This window comes from Mytilus galloprovincialis, chromosome 10 (genome assembly GCF_965363235.1).
Source record: "Mytilus galloprovincialis chromosome 10, xbMytGall1.hap1.1, whole genome shotgun sequence".
Lineage (NCBI taxonomy): Eukaryota > Metazoa > Mollusca > Bivalvia > Mytilida > Mytilidae > Mytilus > Mytilus galloprovincialis.
Genome location: NC_134847.1, coordinates 90,493,720 through 90,518,214, shown reverse-complemented (window position 1 = coordinate 90,518,214; position 24,495 = coordinate 90,493,720). Strand labels below are relative to the sequence as shown.

The 24,495-nt window shown below is 33.7% G+C and overlaps 1 protein-coding gene across 1 annotated transcript in view; it reads left to right on the top strand.

The window, feature by feature from the left end:
• LOC143049608 (scavenger receptor cysteine-rich domain superfamily protein-like) overlaps nucleotides 1-24,216 on the top strand; it is a 30,947-nt gene extending 6,731 nt beyond the window's left edge. The window contains exons 4-7 of the mRNA XM_076223208.1: nucleotides 10,562-10,731; nucleotides 13,775-13,916; nucleotides 14,748-14,896; nucleotides 24,062-24,216. Of these exons, the coding sequence (XP_076079323.1) occupies nucleotides 10,562-10,731; nucleotides 13,775-13,916; nucleotides 14,748-14,896; nucleotides 24,062-24,216 (616 nt within the window). The remainder of the gene's footprint in view (nucleotides 1-10,561; nucleotides 10,732-13,774; nucleotides 13,917-14,747; nucleotides 14,897-24,061) is intronic.
• Nucleotides 24,217-24,495: the final 279 nt, after the last annotated feature.

Here is a 24,495-nt window from a genome sequence, read left to right as displayed (position 1 = left end):
CTTAGTAGATACTTAGTCAGCCGTAAGCGGTTGAGCTAAGGAAGTACTTCTTTAGCTCAGTCGGTTAGCGCGCTGCCTTGTAATACACATATCCTCAGTGATTGATATAATCTTGCATCCAGTTCATGTTAAGTTATGGGCATAGAAAACTCTAGAGGAAAGAACCGAATACAAGATAATATCTTAACGTTTCAGAATCCAAAATGTGGACTACCATGCACAATGCAATGCAAAAGAGCTCACTGGATATAGTGCACAGTTGTTTTTCAGTTATAAAACTACTCTGGAGCTCATAAAATGGAGCATTATAATCAACATTATTGTCATCCGAGATATATAATCTTATTTTTACCATTGTAATGAAAAAGCAAACACAAACATGCCAATACGCTTGCCCTAATTGACCTTTCCCTTGAAAATCGATAAAGCGAAGGTTTGTTTTGTCAACATGATCCCATGGTAATGCTCATGTTTTTCTAATGTTGTCTCGTGTTCATCAACCCAAAATGCATACATGTAATACCAATATTGAAATATAAATATAAAAACATATCCACATTTTGGTACTTATGGGTCGGAGAGGGGGGAACTTATCAAGAACCTCATCAACCCAAACAGGCAATATGTATTGCCTGACCAAACATATAGCCCTTAAACCAACCCCACTTGGATATTGAAAGAATGAGGATGTATCACATGTACTTCCGCCAAAGATATCAACCAATGAGGTTATACACATATCCTCAGTGATTGATATAATCTTGCATCCAGTTCATGTTAAGTTATGGGCATAGAAAACTCTATAGTCCATACAGCATATTTGCAGGCCAATCTCAAAATACACCACTAGCAAGGCTTTCCCTTAAGGAATAGTATTCCCAATACTCAAAACAAATTCAACACTTTTATTAAATATTATTCCTTTTAAAATTAAAACACTTCTAAACATTTAAAGATGCATGTAAACAGTTCTTTATAAATCGTTCATAATTCAATAAATTCTCATGAATTTGATCACATACAGACTTTTAAAAGTTGAGTTAAGGCAATGAACTCATATCAAAATGAACATTGTCATTATTTAATAACATCTTCGGCATATGGAAAGCTTGTAAGCAAAGGGACTTCACCTCCAAGTGTAAACTATGTTGACTTGTCTCTTTCTTTACTGTTGTTGAATCAAACACACTCTTTACTTCATAATCAGGAACATTGACAATTGTATTTCCACTCGTTTCTTCACATGTCTGCTGAAAATATATTAACCAATAACAAATTGTTTATTTGTACTAAAGACAGCATTAGTCACACTTTGAAAAGGAAAAATCCCTTTGCCTACAATCCACGTGGAAAACCACTAGGGAATCAGTGTCCCTCGAACTGTAGACAAAGAAATTTAAATTAAAAAATTCAACCATTATACATAAAATTTAAGTATACATTTGTACTAGCATACAAAATCATTCAACATTATATTTATTTATTAATTTAGATAAAACAAAACAAAACAAAAATATTGCAACCATTATTTAATCTCCCATGAGAAAAAGATTTTTGTGACATATTTCAACACATCAATGAAATTAAATACACATCCAATGGAAACCATCATGAAATTACGGAAAAATTATTAGCATTACTTTTAAATAGGTTCATTTGAACATAAAGCTGCTTCCATCACAGATTTTTTTTTTAGTACCGTGCCATATTGGCATCTTCTGCCTTTCTCAACACAGACATACATAATTTAGTGTAGTATCAATATTTTCCCCATTCATTATTTTCCTATTTTCAGAAATCAAAACATTACTTCAATTGCAATTTGTTCTCACCATATTCTGATTAGAAAAAATCCTTTCCTTTTAAAAAGGTTGTTCGAACTCATTGACATGAATCATCGTGCAATGTCATATTACTTCTCCTTCATTCGTCACCCTGTCAAAGCTGTAGGTAACACCATCTGAAAACAAAAACATTCTATTCAATTCTATGTACAATCAAACAGACCGCTGAACGCGGACCTCGACGAAGACACCTTATAATTCAATACACATCACTCCGATAAAAAACATGAATATCAAGTGACATGTCACACTAAATTATTCCACTTTCTCAATAATTCTATTCTTATCTAACAAAGTCTTTAAATAGCATTTCTATCAGTATGTACGATGTAACAATAAATGAAAAGTCCACAACACAGTCAAAAGTAACAAAAGAAACATTTAACCCTATAAATAATTTATTATTCTCCTTTCAACTACAATTTTCCAAAATGGCCAGAGCCCCCACTTCCACAGCGATATCACTTTACCCTGCGTTTAACCGGCGAACGGCATAACAAATATCTGACCACCTGGTCAATAACAACTACCTAAAGTCTAAATCCCAAAACATTTTGCCACCAAGGTCAAACATTACCATCTAGTTCCATCAAGAAGCCGCCAAGGCGACTATAAATGACCACCAAGGTCTTGACGTCCCCAAGGCTAGTATTTTTAATTCATTGTTGCCATCAAGTTAAATGTAAAAAATCATAAAAATGACCACCTAGGTCTATTGCCACCAAGGCATATAAAAATGACCACCTAGGTCTATTGCCACCAAGGCATATATAAATGACCACCTAGGTCTTTTGCCACCAAGGCATATATAAATGACCACCAAGGTCTTAAAGCCACCAAGGCTATATTGCCACCAAGGCAAATGTAAGTAAAAGTTAAAGAATATAGTTACTTTGCAGACAACACGTGGAGCACGACCTTCCCACAGCTTGGATATTGAAAGAATGAGGATGTATCACATGTACTTCCGCCAAAGATATCAACCAATGAGGTTACACAGAGGTCCCGGGTTCGAGTCCCGGCGGAGACAAGCAATTTTGTAATGAAATTCGTGCTCTCCGGTTACATTGGCGCCCAACAATAATAACCCACGGTTAGAAGAATTACCTAGCCAGGTTAAAATATAAATATAAAAAAGATGAAAATATCATCATTATTGAGTATAATGACTCTTGAGGTGGGGGAAGTGTGGCGGGATTGCTTCCCTTAGAAAAACTTAGTAGATACTTAGTCAGCCGTAAGCGGTTGAGCTAAGGAAGTACTTCTTTAGCTCAGTCGGTTAGCGCGCCGCCTTGTAACACAGAGGTCCCGGGTTCGAGTCCCGGTGGAGACAAGCAATTTTGTAATGAAATTCGTGCTCTCCGGTTACACTTGTCATACTTTGAATGACAAAATTATTTTATTCATTAATATTACGTTTACTGTTAACCAACTTTTTTTGTGATATACATTTTACGTGACTCTGTACTTATGTATCACGTCATACTTTGAACCACACTATTATTTTATTTATTATTATTACTTTAACTGCTAAGTCAGTGTTTGTTATATCTATTTTGCGTGACTGTATTTATGCATCCCGTCATACTTTGAACGACAAAATTATTTCATGTCTACCTGTGCGAATTTCAAACGCGCAATTTTACACCAGTACCCATACCCTCCTTCCTTGATTGGTGCATTTTACATAGACAAATATAGTCGTATAATATAATCAAAATGAGGATGTTAATTTGATGTATGCCTTTTTGTGCTTCTTCGTTACATTTGTTGTTTTTATAGTGATTAAGATGATAACACAATGTTGACTGCTGTACCCCTATTTTTGACATTTTTACCTATTATTGTCTGTTTGTTTTGTTTACGCATCGGTGACTATATAATGGAATTTGATGCGACTGTCATACAAGTGAGAGGTTTAGCTATCTATGAAACCAGGTTCAATCCACCATTTTCTACATTTGAAAATGCCTGTACCAAGTCAGGAATATGACAGTTCTTGTCCATTCGTTTTTGATGCGTTTTGTTATTTGATTTTGCCATGTGATTATGGACTTTCCGAATTGAATTTCCTCTGAGTTCAGTATTTTTGTGATTTTACCCTTTCCTTAGCTCAACCGCTTACGGCTGACTAAGTATCTACTAAGTTTTCTAAGGGAAGCAATCCCGTCACACTTCCCCCACCCCAAGAGTCATTATACTCTATAATGATGATATCTTCATCTTTTTTATATTTATATTTTAACCTGGCTAGGTAATTCTTCTACCCGTGGGTTATTATTGTTGGGCGCCAATGTAACCGGAGAGCACGAATTTCATTTCAAAATTGCTTGTCTCCACCGGGACTCGAACCCGGTACCTCTGTGTTACAAGGCAGCGCGTATACCGACTGAGCTAAAGAAGTACTTCCCTAGCTCAACCGCTTACGGCTGACTAAGTATCTACTACGTTTTTCTAAGGGAAGCAATCCCGTCACATATGTATGCTGTGTGGGTGGCTGTTACTTTTTACTCCCTGTTAGATAAAGCTCAAATATCTTTATAAATATGTAGCTTGTGTATGTTATTTCGTGAATAATTGCTAGAAAAAAAACTTTTTAATCTTTAAATTCTCAAACCCAACATTTGCCATTTTTAATTTACATGTTTTTCTCGTAAGCTTCCGTCAAATCCAAAGTTGACATTTTGTAACTAAGGAGCCGCCATGTTGACTTGCTGAAATGAGTAAATATGCGAATAATGCAATAGAATAGAATAGAAAATAAAACAAAACCTACCTCAAAAATCAGTTTTAATACAATATCATACGAATTCCGATGGTTCACGTAACGTCTTTTTTTAATTGCCCTTTTTAAAACAATAAAATCGGCAAAGGGTCTGCATATAGGTTCCAATACATGAAGATTTACGTGGGAAGTATATTGTAACAGCCATTATTATGTATATCTCTGAGTCTGCGCTAAGTATATTTTATCGAGAATTTTATCACAGTGGTGTTTACAAAGCTAAAGAAGCACATCATATTAGAATTTCTCTTATATTTGAGTGTGAATTCACATTACTATAAGACGTGTCAAGGTACTTTTCTATCCCAAATTCATGTATTTGGTTTTGATGTTATATTTGTTATTGTCATCGGATTTTTGTCTAATGCTTAGTCCGTTTCTGTGTATGTTACATTTTAATGTTGTATCGTTGTTCTCCTCTTATATTTAATGCGTTTCCGTCAGTTTTAGTTTGTTACCCCAATTTTGTATTTTGTCAATAGATTTACGAGTTTTGAACAGCGGTATACTACTGTTGCCTTTATTTGCCAGTGAAATTAGAATTTATAACACTTGACAACACTCTAAATTTATAGCTGAAAAATAGCATCTGCAACATCGTTTGTCGCTTTTATTGTAATCGTAGCGCAATTTATTAGTACTTTCTAAGTAGAGTGCAGCTATTACACTTGTACAATTCAAATATCTTATTTTTATAATTTTTGCTATTATTTGTACATTTATTCATGCATTGACGGTTAGTTACTTAGTTCTGTATCATTATGCACGAATTAATAATGCAAGCACCCCCTTTTACACACATTTTCTGGTACCATATACCCTATGTTCTCGTACTTATGCGAGTTTTAACACTTTAACATATATAGCTTTTCCCTATTTTTAGATTAGCACATTTCCAAAGAAACTCCCAGATAACCTTTGTAATATATATTTCTTAAATTACTATTATCTTAGTGTGATAAAAAGTTGGTTTGTTTAATATTATCAGAACAATTTTGACACCCTTTTTATTACACCTTAGCTGTATTTGGCAAAATGTTTAGGAATTTTTGGTCCTCAATGCTCTTCAACTTCGTACTTTATATGGCCTTTCTAACATTTTTTTTATTCGGGCGTCACTGATGAGTCCTTTGTAGACAACACTTGCGTCTGGCTGAAATACAAAATTTCAATGCTGGTATTTATGAAGAGTTTATCTATTACAAACCAAATAGCCATTTACCATGTGAAACATATCTCTATACACATGCAACGCTCATTCATGTTCGCACTTTACGAACTTCGTAAAGTTGTACTTCTTTGTCTTTTTGTCTTTTTTTTCTACTGCGGTGTTGTCAGGTTATTTTCGATTTAAAGGTTAGAGTTGCCTTATGGTTTCTTTCGCCTCTCATTTAGAGTACAGACAATTCCCTCATTTGCTTCTGATACCTTGATTTATTAGTTTTAACTCATCAGTGAAATTTAAACATCAGTACACTACTGTTGCGTAAATATTTCAACTTCGAACTTCACTGAAGAGAAATGTATTGTTAGTAGAGAAAAACAATTGGTACCGTAATTATTATTGCCTAGATCTTTTAAGGTAATGAAAAGAGGCTGAACATACCTTGGAGACATTCAACACTCATATATCGAAACGAAATTGACAACGCAATAGCGAAAACGAAAAACGACGGAAAACAATGTAGTCCACAACACATATCATAGAGACTTAAAAGACTTAGCAACTTAAACCCGACAAAAACTGCAGTTGATCTCGTGTGCCTAGAAAGGACAAGGAAATCCTTCTCCACATGTGCACTTGTTCCATTATATAAAATCCGCATTGTGAAAATTGTGCAATAGTGAAGAAAGTGAAATAACAAAAATACCGAATTCGAGGAAAATTCGTAGTCAAATTGCAAAATCAAAAGCCCAAAATGCATCAAACGCATAGAAAACAACTGTCGTATTCATGACTTGGTACAGGCATATACGTAGAATAACTCAGTTCATTTACGATACCACAAATTCTCAGATACAAACTAATCCTCACGTATAAAAACAAGTTATCACAAAGGAGACACATATTCAAAAAAAGTTAAAGGACCAACATTTGAATATTCACGGGTCACCATATTGCTTTCAACAATTAGTCAACCACATGCCGTATAGTAAGCAATAGAGGCTCTGGTGAACGTCAATTCTACAAAAAAATAGGCATATATTAATAAACGACAACCACTGAACACCATGCTCTAGATTTAACTAATGTTGCAGGATTACTTATGTGAGAGCGTTCAACTACTTCATTTAACCAAGACAAAGGTTTTACAGCACATATACAATTTCACTGTAAAAGATAAATGGTAAGGGCTTGACTCACCAGTCAGGCATGAATTATGAAAAAAAAAGAAGACAAAACAGACAAACGACAAAAATACTCACAGCTATTGAAATATACTAAAGAGCTCTGTTGCAACTAAAAATACACAAAGGTTAGTTAAATATGTAAATAAAAAGTAGATCAATTGTATTTCATTGATTTTAGCCAACCAGAGGTTTTTCAAGCTTCGAAATTTGGTGTAGGTAGCAGTGATATATGGATGGACAATCTTTCATGCAATGGTGATGAACTAGATATTAGCAACTGTACCTTTAACGGATGGGGAAACTCTAGCTGTACACACTCAATGGATGTTGGAGTTTCTTGTGGTGAGCTACTTTTGATCCTCATTGTAATGATATTCATACATTCAACGACAGAGAGGGGGATAGATAATTCTTGATCATTCTTTATCTTCTTATATCTATTATCGATCGGTACAATTTGTCCAACAGATACTAAACGTATTGTTTTTAAGTGTCAGGAACATATCAATCATATTTAAATGTTACTATCATTTTATAGATGATCAAATCGATTAGCTGTCTCTTATCGTTTACACGATTTTTCGATTGTTTGGATCGTATTCAATCGTTACCAACGTAAGGGGTTGCTCAGTTCAGTCAGTTGAATAAATGATTAACAAGGGTCTGGATCTTATTAATCGTATTCAATCATTAATAGTGTAGGCGTTAATCAATTCAATCTACAGTTGGATGTTGTTTCATGGAAAATGAACGTATCGATCGTATTTAATCGTTCGTTACATTCGTTTGACCCTTTGTAACGTTTTATTGTTCGAATTTGCTGAGTTAAACTTAAATGCTATTTAATCAATGTCAATATGATCAATCCTTACCATACGGTATTCTACCGTTACAATTAATACATTCTGTACAGTGACGTTTGTGTTTAATAAGTTTTTGGTTCCTTCGAATATAATGGTTTAATAAATGTCGTAGCAAATTAAGCTCATGAAATAGAAGAAGGAAAGCTGGTAGTTTATCCCATCTGGCAACGACGAAGCATGATAAGCGGATCAGGAGAAATTGAGTTTACCTAGCGAAAGTTTAAAAATTAAGTTTGACGAAGGCCAAGCTTAAAATACAATACAGTTATATCCTTTCTAATGCAACATATTAAAATAAATGTCGTTTAATAAATGTTTTGGCTTAAAAATGACATAAATGAAAAAGTCCTCGAAATTGTTGCATCGTCTTTAGCATCTAAACAATGTGACGTCATATGTATACTCTGGATGTCAAACATGAATACTAAACATATCTTTACTTTTCGTGCGCTTCAGAATGGTTTCAATATAGACAAATAGAAGAATTTGAGACTCAAAATGTGACTATCTTGTTTATTTTTTGAGAAATTACATACCCCGAAAAAATTCAGCACTCAAAATGGTTCCTTTCTTAACTGGTAGAACGCGAAATCTAACCCCTCAAAATATTTGTCAACGTCCAATGAAAATTATCGTTACAAACTAATTGCATTAAAATGATAGTTCTCCTTCCACTAATGAGATATCTGGGTCACTGAATCTTATTTTAATTGATGGAAGATTGGTTAAACTCTCTGTTAAAAAAAGATTTTAAAATATCTTCAGATTGGTAAAATAAGACTCATCCCAGGCATAGATTACCATAGCCGTATTTGGCGCAACTTTATGGAATTTTGGATCCTTAATGCTCTTCAACTTTGAACTTGTTTGGCTTTATAAATATTTTGATATGAGCGTCACTGATGAGTCTTATGTAGACGAAACGCGCGTCTGGCGTACTAAATTATAATCCTATTTACTTGAACATCTTTTGAAATAAGTTTGAATAAAGATTTACAGGTAACATGAAAGGAATCTTTTGATGATACTGTACTTGGATTTGTCTACAGCAGACAGTGTGAAACATTCTGCAGTATATGGGTAGTGCAAACAATACCTTTCTGGATATACCGCCGCAAGCATCATCAGAAATTTCTTACATTCTGTCGGAGGAAACAACTACTAGTAGTCCAAGTTTGCAGAAATATTATACTAAATCACGTTTTCTAGTCTTACAGTGGATAACGATTCCCAGATAAGAACAAACAGGAGGTTAATGGTCTTCCGTGTGACGGTTTGATTGTTTCTTTGTACAACTATACACTAGCAGCTGCGGTTTTGTTAATTTCGACTGAACATATGAATTATCTCGAATGTTAGTTCCAGGCTGAATCGTGCTGACCAGAGACAGCTTGAATGGGATGCAGACCCTTCTTAGGAATTTAAATATAGGCTTCATGAAAAGTGCATTAGCATTATAACTAACACTATGAATTGTTTCATGTTTTTACTATAAAAGGGTCTATTATATAAACATATTGAACTTAGCCTCTTGTCTATTGGAATTTGTTTATTTACCTCCATATTCAGAAGTGTATAAAAACCTTATAACTATCACGGTGCAAAATCAGGCTGTAACTATAAAGAACTACATTAGATTTAGCAACTTCAGTATTTACGGCAATTTTGAATTTGGCGCCCAAATTTCAAACATAATATATATAAAAGTGATAAAAACACTTAAGAAATAATATTAATTCAGTTTTTTCTTTTCTTTGTCCGTTTCTTTGGGTCGATGCCACTGCTGGTGAACGTTTCGTCCCCGAGGGTATCACCAGTCCAGTAGTCAACACTTCGGTGTTGACATGAATATCAATAATGTTGTCATTTTTTTTTAATTTCCTGTTTACAAAACTTTGATTTTTTGGAAAAACTAAAGATTTTCTTATCCCAGGCATAGATTACCTTAGCATTATTTGGCACAACTTTTTTGAATTTTGGATCCTAATGCTCTTCAACTTTGTTCTTATTTGGCTTTATAAATATTTTTATATGAGCGTCACTGATGAGTCTTATGTAGACGAAACGCGCGTCTGGCGTACTTAATTATAATCCTGGTACCTTTGATAACTATCTTTCTCAGTAAGTATATTATCGATTTGTTTTACCTATTTTCTTAGAATATTGACAGAGAATGCTCTAAGTACTATGATTTTGTTAGTCAGAATTTTTTTGAATACAGATGAAAATAAATAAGCAATACACTTTCTGAATCCTAAATGTTTATACTTTAAAACATAATATATTGAAAGATGTTATTGAAATGATACAGAGCGACTCCATAAATGATTTCAATAAAAACTATATATATAAATATAGACATTTCAATAAAGAAAACATATTATAAGCTGTATTTACCCGAAACCATTTCAGAATTTAAAAGATAAAGTAAACTGTTTAAAATAACTGCTAATGTCTCGCGGTTTCTGGTTATCTACAATTATAACCTAGTTATTGTTTGAAATATATCTGTTTTACGACCAAATGATAATATGTTAACTGTAGTTATTGGCTTTTTCCTCATTTGGTCGTTGTTGGAGAGTTGTCTCATTGGCAATCATAACACATCTTATTTTCAAATGTATCAATGAGGTTGGATGTTCGACAAATATTTTTTTTATAATCATTCTTGGCGTTGCCTTATTATTATTTGTTTAGCTTTCAAATATATAAATAAGCTATGTAATCAGCTTTTATATTTTCTTAGCTACGCAGATAAGATTAGTTGGTGGTTCAGTTCCAACCGAAGGAAGAGTGGAAGTATTTCATAAGGGAAAATGGGGAACGATATGTGACGACTTATTTGACGTAAACGATGCTAAAGTGTTGTGTCGTACGATGGGTTTCAGTTCAACGCAAGTATTATTGTTCATAAAACTGAATATGGTGAATTCTTAATACTTGTTCACAATATAATATTTAAAGGCCATTAAATTAAGTAAATAAAATACTGCTAATTTCTGGAAGTTTGCAATCGTATGATTTTCATCAGAAAAATGAACAAATTAAGCTGATGGAAGGGAGAATAATTAAGAATTAATTTTATCATGTCTTTCTCTATGCGCGTTTTAACATGGGTTGGCATTATATTTGTCAATATTTTTATACCGAGCGTTAGCGAACGGCCTAATTATTGTAAAAGTTATTTAACGAAAAAACAAATATGTAACACAGAAACAAACGACAACCACTGAATTACAGGATCCTGACATTAGACAGGCACATACATAAATAATGTTACGGGGTTAAACATGTTAGCGGGATCCCAACCCTCCCCTAACCTGGGACAGTGGTGTAACAGTACAACATAAGAACGAAATGATAAAAATCAGTTGAAAAAGGCTTATCGCTATTTGTGTAGAAAGACTTAATGATCATATAAAAAACAAAAGGTCTTTCCACGGTAAGTGACATGATACTGAACAGAACAAAAGTAAAAGGTATCTCCACTGAAAGTTGAAAGACCTAATAATAATCAGATAAAAAACAAAATGTTTTTCCACGGGAAGACCTAATAAAAAACAGAAAAAAGGTAAATTTCATCTGCAAAACAAAAAGGCAATAAAAGTATTATCGTTTAAATCATTTGCATTTGTTAAGTCTGTATAAAAGTTCAAAACAAGTCGTTTATGCTATTGCTCTTCACAAAATAGATACTTAGTTTTGATAATCTTTGTAATCTAATCTAATAATAATTGATATTTTTCATATATCAGATTCGCTTGTTTTATTATTAATCAATGTATAATATTGAGAAAACTTATCTTTTTAAGACATCCTACACTTTATAAGAATACACCGTTTGGTAGTTTTTCGAGCAGCATGCCAATTTTAATGGACGATTTGCAATGTCTTGGAACAGAAACGGACATTGCAACTTGTTACTTTAGTGGATGGGAAAATACAGACTGTACGTATCAAGAATCTGTCTCAATAAAATGTGGTAAGTTATATCAAGTATTTCATTTATAAAAGATCAAGATATAACAGATTTGAATAATGAAAGTTTTTGAGCACTCATATTCCAAAATGTAACCGAATTCAATTCACAATTTGTTTTTCTTTTATCCACAAGACAAAAGATAGATTTCCAGGAAAATATTTTTATGCGTCGTTTGCATAGATGATTTGAAAATTTGCTGTTTTTATTTCTAATTAAAAAAGAAGTGGAACAGGAGAAAAATACCAAAATACAAAACATTCAAAAGAAATGTTCAGAGGGAGGCCAGCATATAAAGTTTTCAACGATTGACAAATGTTTATGCAGCCCTAAGTATAGGTTTGACAGTTTCCGTTGATTGAGGAAACACCAGTATTTTCCTTGATATTTGGTTACGTGTTTTTCCAAAGTCTGCAAGCAAGCTGACAGCAATTTTTTACTTCGTTGAACGATGAATGTTGTAGATCACCTGTACTCACGAAATCCACTAAAATTGGTTTTTCATGTATAAGATCGAATTTAAATAAACAATATCGGGTCAGACAATGTTCTCAGCAACTGAAATCAAGTTACCAAAACTTAACTGATATAAAATCATTCCTTCCCGCACTCTTGTGACCGTATTCTGTATTTCTTTCGATGTACCCTAAACTAAATCACCACCGGTTTTTGTTTTTTTTTGCGTTTGCGTTGCTCAGACTAGTATACTGTTGTTTGTCTTGTTGTGCTTTTTCATGCCATGGTGTTGTCAATAAAAAAAGATGCGATTTGATTGACAATGAGACAACTCTTCACAATAGACCAGATGACAAAGAAATTAACAACTATAGGTCATGCTTTAACAATCAGTATAGTTCATAAGTAAAGTCAGCTTTAAAAGGTCCCGAAATTATAAATAAAAAACAATTCAAACGAGAAAACTAAGGCCTTCTTCATCATATAATGTACAAAACATGAACGAAAAACAAATTTGTATGACAGCAACAAACAACAGCCACTAAATTACAGGCTCCTGGCTAGTGACATGCACAAACATACACAATGTGGAGGGGTTAACCATGTCAACGGGATCCCAATCCTCTTACTATCATAGACCAGTGGTGTAACAACACACTATAGAAATCAGCTGGAAACGCTTAACTCTTCAGATGGATACAAATAGAAATAGAAATACATCTAACTAACAAAAAGATGCTTGATTTTAATAAGATGAATGTATAATATTGCAATCAGTTTAATTAAAGTCTGTAGCGTGCATGTCAGCAACCGCAAGTAGTCCTTTGTTAATTAATGTATCCTTTTCATTGTCATTTTGTTTATTTTCTCTTGTTACCTATTCTGACATCAGAGTAGGACTTTCTTAAAAAGCTGGGCTATACTGCGCGCATTGCTGTGTGTTTCTTCATTCTCCATTGACTAGAGGTATAGGGGGAGGATACGGATCTTAAAAGCATGTTTAACCCCGCTGTATTATTGCCCTTGTCCCAAACCAAGATCCTTTGGCCTTTGTTCGTCTTGTATGCTTTTTAATTTTAGTTTATGTTATGTGTTTTGGAGTTTAGTATACCGTCCATTTTCAATGACTTAGTACACATTTTTAATAAGGGGTCAGCTGAGACCCATCTTCGGGTGCGGAATTTTCTTGCTGCATTGAATACCTATTGTTGGCCTTTGGCTGTTATTTTGCTTTTTGGTCGGGTTGTTGTCTCTTTGACATTTTTATTTTTACAAATCTGAGAGTACTGACACTAGTTCAAAACCGAAGTCAGTTTAGTTTTGAATTATGAGTTTGAATGTTCTTTTGTGGCAACACAATCTGCATTGAATATAAAGTTTTGAGTTATAAATTGAGGCACCCTGGTTACATTGCTATTATTATTATCATATTATGCAATGTGTTGTTTAAATTTATAGTTCAGAAACTAAAGAATTCATACAACTAATTTCACAGGATTGGAAATAAGAGTAAATGCTAGTAAATTAGTTGAATTACTAGAAGTAAAATTATTTGGACAATGGGGAGCAGTATGTGCAGACGACTTCGGCTATACAGAAGCTGACGTTGCTTGTAGAATGATGGGATATAAAGAATCGTATGTAACAATCAAAATCACACATCAAGTGTATTGCATTAAGAGGGAGGTTAAAGAACTAGTAAACGGTTAATTATAATGTTATGGTAATAAGACCTCCCTGTACATTTTTAAAATCTGTTATTTTCAATATATAACACATCATCGACAACAGCTATTTCATTCACGGAGTTCCAACTAATAATTACCTTACGAGTTTGATTGCCAATTTTAACAGAATTGTGACATTGACAATCCAGAATCTTGTAGCACGTGCAATATAAGGGAATTGAAGGAGGGATGTATTTTTTTTTATATATTTAACATGCAGTCCCGTTTATTAAAAAAGTTTTCCATAAAAGTTGATAAAAATGAGTTGGTGTATTATTCATCTGGAATCAATTACAATATTGTATTATTATTTACCTTCCAGTGCACATTGGTTTACATTCTTTCATCACGATTTTTCATCGTACTTCAGTAGCACCTACATTCCTCAGGAAAGTTACGTTTTTATTCACATCCGTTAACTGTTTATCTTTGAATGTTAAACATATTAAAATGATCAGATTTAAAGTGTTCTACACAGGCGCCTGTATTGCCATACATAAATAACAATTACCAATAATTAATTGCGGTAGCTCTATATATTTAAAAAAAGATGTGGTATGATTACAAAATGACACAACTCTCCACAACCTTACAACACAGAAATTAAAACCTATATGTCACCGTACGGCCTTCAACAATGAGAAACTTGCGAATAATCTAATAATGTACATTTGTTTCTGCTTTCACATTATTTTAAACTTAGTTCTTTCAATGACCATCAGTTTTTGAATTATCTTTCAGATATGGACAACCTTTCAAAACGTTATTGTCACTAGAACATGTGTCAATGAGGAATGTGAAATGTACCGGCAAAGAATATGATTTACGACATTGCCATTTTAATGCTGGATATGGAAGCAATTGTTCACATGCAGTTGTGTTGGAATGTGGTATGTATGATTATAATAATACTAATTATGATGATGATGATGATGATGATGATGATGATGATGATGATGATGATGATGATGATGATGATGATGATGATGATGATGATGATGATGATGATGATGATGATGATGATGATGATGATGATGATGATGATGATGATGATGATGATGATGATGATGATGATGATGATGATGATGATGATGATGATGATGATGATGATGATGATGATGATGATGATGATGATGATGATGATGATGATGATGATGATGATGATGATGATGATGATGATGATGATGATGATGATGATGATGATGATGATGATGATGATGATGATGATGATGATGATGATGATGATGATGATGATGATGATGATGATGATGATGATGATGATGATGATGATGATGATGATGATGATGATGATGATGATGATGATGATGATGATGATGATGATGATGATGATGATGATGATGATGATGATGATGATGATGATGATGATGATGATGATGATGATGATGATGATGATGATGATGATGATGATGATGATGATGATGATGATGATGATGATGATGATGATGATGATGATGATGATGATGATGATGATGATGATGATGATGATGATGATGATGATGATGATGATGATGATGATGATGATGATGATGATGATGATGATGATGATGATGATGATGATGATGATGATGATGATGATGATGATGATGATGATGATGATGATGATGATGATGATGATGATGATGATGATGATGATGATGATGATGATGATGATGATGATGATGATGATGATGATGATGATGATGATGATGATGATGATGATGATGATGATGATGATGATGATGTTGATAGTGGAAGATATTAGCAAGCACAATCGAGGGAATTGTGCAAATAATGATACAAGCATGAAAATTGGCATAAAGTATCATTATAATATACATTTAAAAAAAATGTACCGAGGACTAGACACGCGCATCAGATAACTGCATGTGTTTTGCCTGAGTAGGTAATGTTAGCTTATCTAAATCTAATTTAAACGTAGAAAGTATATTTATTTCATGACTTAATGATTTGATAGGCTGATGTAAGGAAATACAGTCATCTCGACCACAGCTTAATTCATGGCGTTGAATATTAAGATTAAGAACTTCTTGTGCCTTTGGTAGTATGCTCATTTCATGAGTAAGATTTCGTACTTTACAAACAGTCCATATAAAACATGATACCGTATTTGTTTAGGTCTTGATCTTGAACAATATGCTCGATCGTTACCGATCTATATCCGAGATATGGTTTCTCTTAAGCTAGGTTCACAATGCCGATCAGATCAACAAGATGATCCCGATTGTCCAAATTTCCACGACCAAGCTCAACCAAATTCTTGATTGCGCTTGTCTACGACTTCTACCCGACCGCTATCCATCTACACACGACCATAACTCGACCATTCACGATACCTTCACGACTCCATCCCGACAACAAAAGGAATACTTATTCGATAACTCCGATCAGTTTACGATCTTAACACGATCTTTACTCTACTATCTAGACCAAATCAACTATTCACAATCTCAGCTTGATCCAGATCGACCTGATCGTAAATGGGTCGTAGGGAAAGAGGTCGTGTATGCACAATTTTCATATAAAAACTTCCGAAATTTTTATTCCCTGCAGCTTCGGAGTGGGTATTAAGTGTTACCCTTGTCCGTCCGTCCGTGCGTAGGTACTAACATGACCCCTTACAATGTTATATATGCAAGCTGGGGCATTATCATTGTCCAATGGACACACTCTCCGTTTATTTGGTTATATTCAGTAGAAGGTCCGAATAAAATCACACATTTAAAATATCTACATAAAAATAAAGCAATTGGATTTGCGGGCAAGGTGACAAAGCTCAGAGAGACAGGTTAATAGCTGTGACGGAGTTTGAAGAGTGCATATAAGACAAACAAACACGATGTGTAGACAGCAACGAAGAGAAATCAAGGTGAGAAAGTGGATGACACGACGACCACTGTGTGGGCAGTATGAGAGACTTGCACTAACTCAACAAAGAGGAACCCAATAATTATAAAAATTTACTCATAATGGACACTGAATGATATTGATAGTTTTATTGCTCCTTTTTAGAAATGACACCACAAAATGAGATGTTTCACTGGATTAGTACTTATGTTAGATAGTAATATACATACACTTTATCATCCCAATTTTCTTGCTTTCTTACAAATACAGCGTTCTGTTTGTCATATATGTGCATGAGTGTGTAATCAGTTTTTTTCATAGATTTGATATCAAGTAGTTAAATGGTTAAATATATTTATTTTCTTTTTGCTGTATGGCAACAACCTGCATGTATTTGCCAAAAAATATTGCAAAAAGAGGGCAAAGGTGTCGCATATTTCCCAATAATTTGACCCAAAGTAGAATTTAAATCCCCTGGAGTGATACCTTTTCTGAAACTGTTTACATGTTAACTTTACATATATCTATCAAGAGTGCATATCTTTCTAACCAAAGTTTTGTAAACGTTATGTATCGTTTGTCAAAGTGTATGCAAAAGTATGTTAGAAACAAATGATCAGAACGTGTGCTCGCTGAACAGTTTGTATCGTTACTGTTAGATAGAAATTCGCTCCAAATAAAAAAAAACATTTGTAGTTTGTCTCATTGTTTTGTAAATTACGTCAAAAAGTTCGAATGAAAAATTGACTGTAAGCTTACCTATAGTTGTTATTGATAATGTATGTGTCATGTGGTGTTCTGTGAAGAGCTGTCTCATTGGTAAATGTACCACATCTTTTTTTTTTATACCACAAACATTTCTGGACAAACTGAAAATATTGACAGACAAAACAACAACAACAACAACAACAATACTTTATTTTAAGAGGGTTACACAGTTAGCTATATAACTAATCTTCCCTGAGGCCCTCATCATGAGAAATCAAACAAAATGCAAACATATACATTGCATACATTAGTATAAAAAGTCAAGTATGATAATAATGTTTAATACAACTTGATAAAATGTGATGAAAAAAATAAACATGATGACATGATCAGTTTTTAATATTATTGATATAGCTAGGTTGATTTCAATAAATGATCTGTTATTTTGTATTTGAAAGAATTTACATTTGTAATATTTCTTAACGGTATTGGCAAATTATTCCACAAGAATGGTCCAGAATACATACAAAACAGAAAATAGCCAATAAAACAGGTAACATATAATCTTGGTGTTCTTATAAACCAACTTTGAAAAATAACTTAGTCATCAGCAGTTTAACAATGAGAGTTATTGCACAATTACTTTCTTAAAAATTTCTTAAAAATCTGCCGGTGCCAAAATTGCAAGATTTTCTTGTTCCGGAACATCTGAGATCATCCCAGGTTTTGTTGGGTAACGTGTTGATAAGTTTTTGGTTTTTTAATGTTACATTGTATGTGGACTGCTGTTTGTCTTCTCGTCGGTTTTTGTCTTTCGCTATGGCTATGACGGGTTGTTTCGACATTTGAGTTTGATTGTTCCTATGATGTCTTTTGCATCTCTTTTAAAATATCACCTCTCCTTGCAAAAGTAAAGACACGTACTGTACATGGAGGAATTTTGTACAGTTAAAAATAATGTTGCCAATTTATTTTTACAGAAGCAGAGTTGTGAGAGTTAATCAGATCTGCACAAACTTTTAGAGAACCGTATAGCAGTCATGTGTTCTCGTGTATGGCCGAGTAGAGATCGAAGAGTGGTCGAATATGGCCGCGAAGGGATCGGGTATAGGTCGAGTTTGTCTGGGATAAAATAAATATATAAGTCGCAGTGGTCTGGAAGTGATTTGGAATTGGCCGAGTTAATCTGGAAATGATCGGAAATTAGTCGAGCAAATGTCGAAATGATCGAGTCCTGATCTGTAAAATATTTGTATTCCGACCAAACTCGATCTCTACACGATTCTTTTCGAATCAATTCGACCGCTACTCGACGAATTCTCGATCTCTTCTCGAGTGACTTGCTTCTCGATCCTTACTCGAATGTTTTTGACATGTCAAAACTCTCGGGTAGAAAGTCAGATCGATGACGAGCAAGGTAGACTATCCCGAACATTCTTGTCGATTGAGTCAGACCAGTCTCCCGATCACGTATCGGGCTTGATCGAGTTGATCTGATCGGCAGTGTGAACCCAGCTTCACCGAACATCAACCACAAGTGGCAATGGAATTTGAAAATGATAATTTCACTGTACGTAAGACTAGCAATTTTGTTCTTATATCACAATTGATCAGGCACAAAAACAGAATAATGCAATTGTGAAGGTCGATGTTTGTGCCAAAGGTTCAACCGAAGATCCCTTTTAAACAAATGGGTGGTATCGGGACCAGAAGTCAGTAGGCTAAAGATGAATTGGAAAATCTAATGATTTAAGTCATTATACAACAGATGAACGACACAATGAAGACTCTACGAAAACACGAAAGGATTGCTTTAAAAAGCTTCAAAGGCTTTTGTAAAGTAATGAACTAGTTTGGAAATCCATGTCTAGAAGAGTCATCAGATTTGTAAAAAGATTACTCTATTTAGGAAATTGTTGATTCGAAAGCAGGTAAGATATGTATTTGAACTCCAAGATATTGGTTCAAACAATACGAAGATCGTTTGAAGCAAATGCAAAACGAAGGAGAACCTGCTTTGTATAACCAGATAAAAATAAACCAACTTCCTATAATGGCCGTAAATTAAACTGGAAATATCTTTGTCAAAAACAAAGTTAAAGAACCTTAAAAGCTATTGAGATATCTTTTCTAGGCTTTTCTTTTCTTTTCACAGTAGACAGTTTCACTTGGAATATTTCTTTATCCATAAAAACCAAACTGTTACTCCGTCTTTTTCTCAGGATGTCACTTTAAAAATGGTATTAAATAGCTGCAAATGGGTATACTGAAAACATTCTGCAATTTGCTGATCCAACCTCTGTCACATTTATCGTTGGTGGGGCAGCAATGGTTAATTGCAGCCACTAAGTTGGGCAAACATGTTTGATGATTATGCAAATGATGTCATACTGCCTTATATAAAGTCTTGCATCGATAAGTATTCAAGAGTAGACATTGCATTTGATGTTTACTACATTAATCATTTAAAAACTGTGACAAGACAAAGACAAGGTTCTTGTGCTGGACTGAAAAGTGTTGGTTCTGGTAGAACACCAAAGGTGTTTCTTGCCGACAGGAGTTGCTTCTATATGGACTAATAAAAATATGTATGTTACTCATGGTGAAAATATTCTTTGCAATTTAGTCCATACATTCAGTGGATGTGACACTTTGTGGGATTTTCGTAGGAAAGGGAAGAGGCCAGCTTGGCTGACATGGGAAGTATTTCCAGATGTAACGGACATTTTATTCACTTAAGTATGAAGACACAGACACGGACATCATAGAAACATTTGTTTGCATCATGTATGACAGAACAACATCAATATTTTCTGTTATTTTTCTTTAGAAATGTCCTGTACCGAGTCAGGAATATGGCCATTGTTATATTATAGTTCGTTTCTGCGTGTGTTACATTTTAACGTTGTGTTTCCGTTGTGTCGTTTATTTTCTCTTATATTTGAGTGTGAATTCACATTACTATAAGACATGTCACGGTACTTTTCTATCCCAAATTAATGTATTTGGTTTTGAAGTTATATTTGTTATTCTCATCGGATTTTGTCTAATACTTAGTCCGTTTTTCTGTGTGTAACTTTTTTTTTAATGTTGTGTCGTTGTCTTTTCTATCCCAAATTCATGTATTTGGTTTTGAAGTTATATTTGTTATTCTCACCGGATTTTGTCTAATGATTAGTCCGTTTCTCTGTGTGTTACATTTTAATGTTGTGTCGGTGTTCTCCTCTTATATTTAATGCGTTTCTCTCAGTTTTAGTTTGTTATCCCGATGTGTTTCTTTGTTCCGATTTACGAGTTTTGAATAGCGGTATACTACTATTGCTTTTATTGAGGCACGATGTGAATGATTTGACAGGAAGCAGCGGCATTGTGATTTAATTCCGACTACACGAGGTTCTTTTCCGGAGCACATCAAAAGAGAAGCATATCAAGGAGGACATGTTTGGTTCAGGTATTCGACAGGTACAGATACCAAGTCATAGATACTGGGGTTGGATGAATGAAAACATCAATGACAGTTGGAAACCAAAATGGACTTCTTTGGCTGCCGTTGCATACTCGTGTCAGAAACTTTTGAACTGCGGAGGCAAAAAGTCGAGCTGTGTTGGTAACTGTAAATGCTACCGTTCTGGCATTTCTTTGTACGGGTTTTTGTATTAGCAAATGTCAGAAAATTATAAAATAAGCAACCTGTCTCTCTAATCAAAGTAGACATTTAAACTTAACAAAGAAAATGATATGACTTGTAAAGTTGATGGAAATTATCAAAAAGAAAATACATTTCAACGTCTTTGCCGCCATTTTGAAACCGGAAGTAACTCTTTTTCTTCATTTATGTGTTGTTTTGTCTTACTTAAGGAACTGTTAAGGAATATGTTTTATCAAAACTTACATTGTATTATACCTATAGCACAGCTTTCAAGGATTTTCGAAATGTAGCCAATTGGATATGAAGCCATTTGCAAAATCAGCGGTGGCCATCTTGAAATTTTTTTTACGGCCAGCAGCTGATTTTTTTTAACTATCATTTAGTCAACCTTGATACCAAATTTCATGCTTGTATCAAGATTTGCACAATTATTTTCATATCTCCAAGTATAATAATGATATTTTTTAAAAATAATAATAATAAAAAAATAATAATAATAATAATAAATAGAAATAATACTTTTTGCAGTTATGAACACAGCTGTTAGACCTTTTAAAGAACATATTGATATAGTCGTAGCAGTTTTGTTTTAAAGACCCCCCCCCCTAAAAAAAAAGAAGAACAAGTTACATTTAGGAGAACCTGCACTACTCACACTACCAGATGTGATTGGGAACGGAGAAATCGGAACAAAATCTTTATTTGGTAGATTCTTAAAAAAGTAACCTGATGATACACATGTATTCAGAGGCTGCAGTTGATGTTACCCCAATTAGAATAAATGTTACTAAAAATCTTTAAACTCGGATAATGAACTCTTTTATACATTAATATCAACATCGTAAATTGATATAGAATGTAAAAATGCGCATTATAATGGATCCGTTTTCTATATTTCAAATTATTGTAACCAAACCCTGGTTTATGTGTAAACTACTTAAGCGTATAACGTTCACACGAAACTGAACGGACTCAAAGACGATCAGGCAGACGGACCATGATAAATAGATCGAATATATAAATTTTTCATACATCGGTCAAAACGAAAAAAGGGTCATTGAATATATCAGTTTATGGTGATTACGTTTTTATCAATCGTAACTTTACTTTTGGTTTCCAACAATTTTGTTCCGAGCGTCCCTTATGGATTCTTTCGTAGCCGTAAGACGTGTCTGGTAAAACAAATATTAAGCTTGGTATCTTTGGTTAGATTTTAAGACCCCATTTCTGAAGTAATTCTATTCCAAAGACTAACTATACTTCCGTCTATAACCCATTTTAAAATCCTAAATTTATGTTATTGAATTAAATCAGTTAAAACATGAATCATTATGCTTTAAAAAGCAAAATCACAAAAATTCTAACCAAAAGGGAAGTCACTAATCAAATGGCAAAAGACAAAAGCTCAAAGTCATTAAACGAATGAGAAATGACCCTTGGATTCGCATTGCTGTAGAACGTGTCTCGGTATTTGTTTATCCACCGTTCATGCGTTTAGTTACGAAGTTTTATTTGTAATTATGATCGGCTATTGTTTTGAGTCATGCCGTTTGTATTTGTGATTCTAGTTTTATTTTCTATTCGTATATGACAGTGAACATAATGAATCACCCCGTTCACTTGTTTGATCTTAGTTTATAGCAACAATGTGCACAGGATTTATTTGTTTTACAGAGTTTGAGTTTGGAAGAAAGGCCGACACAGTTAGTTGCACTATTACAAACACTAGTTTATATAAATAGTCTAGTAATTGTTATAAAATACATCAAATAACATAATAAGAAACCAAATCTTGATTTATATCCATTTATTAAAAATTCCTGTGATGTTACTTTTGTGGCGTTAATGCATTCGTGTGACAGCCACCCAATTCATTATTACATTAAGCTGTTTTTGAGTACTCTCCTAAATCAAATTTAGATATTCGTTGTTATTTTGTGGGTAACATGTCGAAAGGTACTATTATTTTATCATTTATGTATTTTTGTTTTGGATATGCTTACATTTATTTGTATTGCATTCCCTTTATGTAATGTTGTCATTTTAGCGAATATATTTAACATTGCTATAAAGCGCAGAAGTTTGGCTAGCAAAAAAAACAGGTTCATGGGTTCACCATGTTTTCTGAAAATGTCATGTACCACGTCAGGAATATAGCAGTTGTTATCTAATATTCGTGTCTATGTATGTTGCACTGTATGATTTCCTCTTATGGTTGATGTGTTTCCCTCGGTTTCAGTTTGTTACCAGGATTTTTTTTCTCTCATTCTACCATTGAGTAGAAATATACTATTGCTGCATTTATTTATTGACACTCTCAAATGCTTTCCATTTTATCTTAAAAGCTATGATTAGATTACTTAAAATGTAAATGCAAATAATTTTAAATACTATCGCAAAGTTAGATTACAAATCATGAACATTTATAATCTGTCAATTGAATATAGGAGTGGTTAAACACAATAATTTTTTAATATTTAACGGATAAATAATTGTTACTAACTTTAAAACACGAGCTTTTCATTCTGGATAGACACATTTATTGGCAAAGACTGCATATTAGCCTATCTATGTTTGGTTGTTCTGTGTGGCTGTGTGATGTCTCGATTAAGTCCTTATCTCCTTGATTTCCTATTATCTATATTATTATTTGAATTACATTGAAAACAATCAATAGATAAAACCATGCATGTCCTTGTTACCGTATTCGTAAATTAATACAGGAAATCGACAGACAGCTAAGTTATATTCCCAAAAGCCCAGAATCTGATTATAGAAACAAGTGATAGCATTTACTTGATTTATATCTTTCTGACTGCATTTGTTTTACCAGGTGACACAGAACATAAAACTGTTCAGCTTACACATGGGTATTATGGATCCATCAAAGTAAAACATAACGGGGAGTGGGGATCTATATGCGATGACCATTTCGAACAGAACGATGGAAAAGTGGCTTGTGCATCTGCTGGTTATCATACTCTGTAAGTTTGTGACGTAAATCAATGCAACGAAGGTACTGCACAGATGTGAATTCTAGTAAGTCGATTAGTAAGACAAATAAAGTCTTGATGGTTTTTATTCTCACAGTTGAATAGACAGGACGTATGTGTATGATGTGAGGATTCCTCAAATAACAATTGTATTACTTTTATACCTGTTATGTCAACATTTATTGGAAGCTGTTTGTTTTGTAATACGATTTTTACACCTAGCATACTTGATATTGAGTATAATTCAATTACGTCGAATTTATTTACCCGTAAA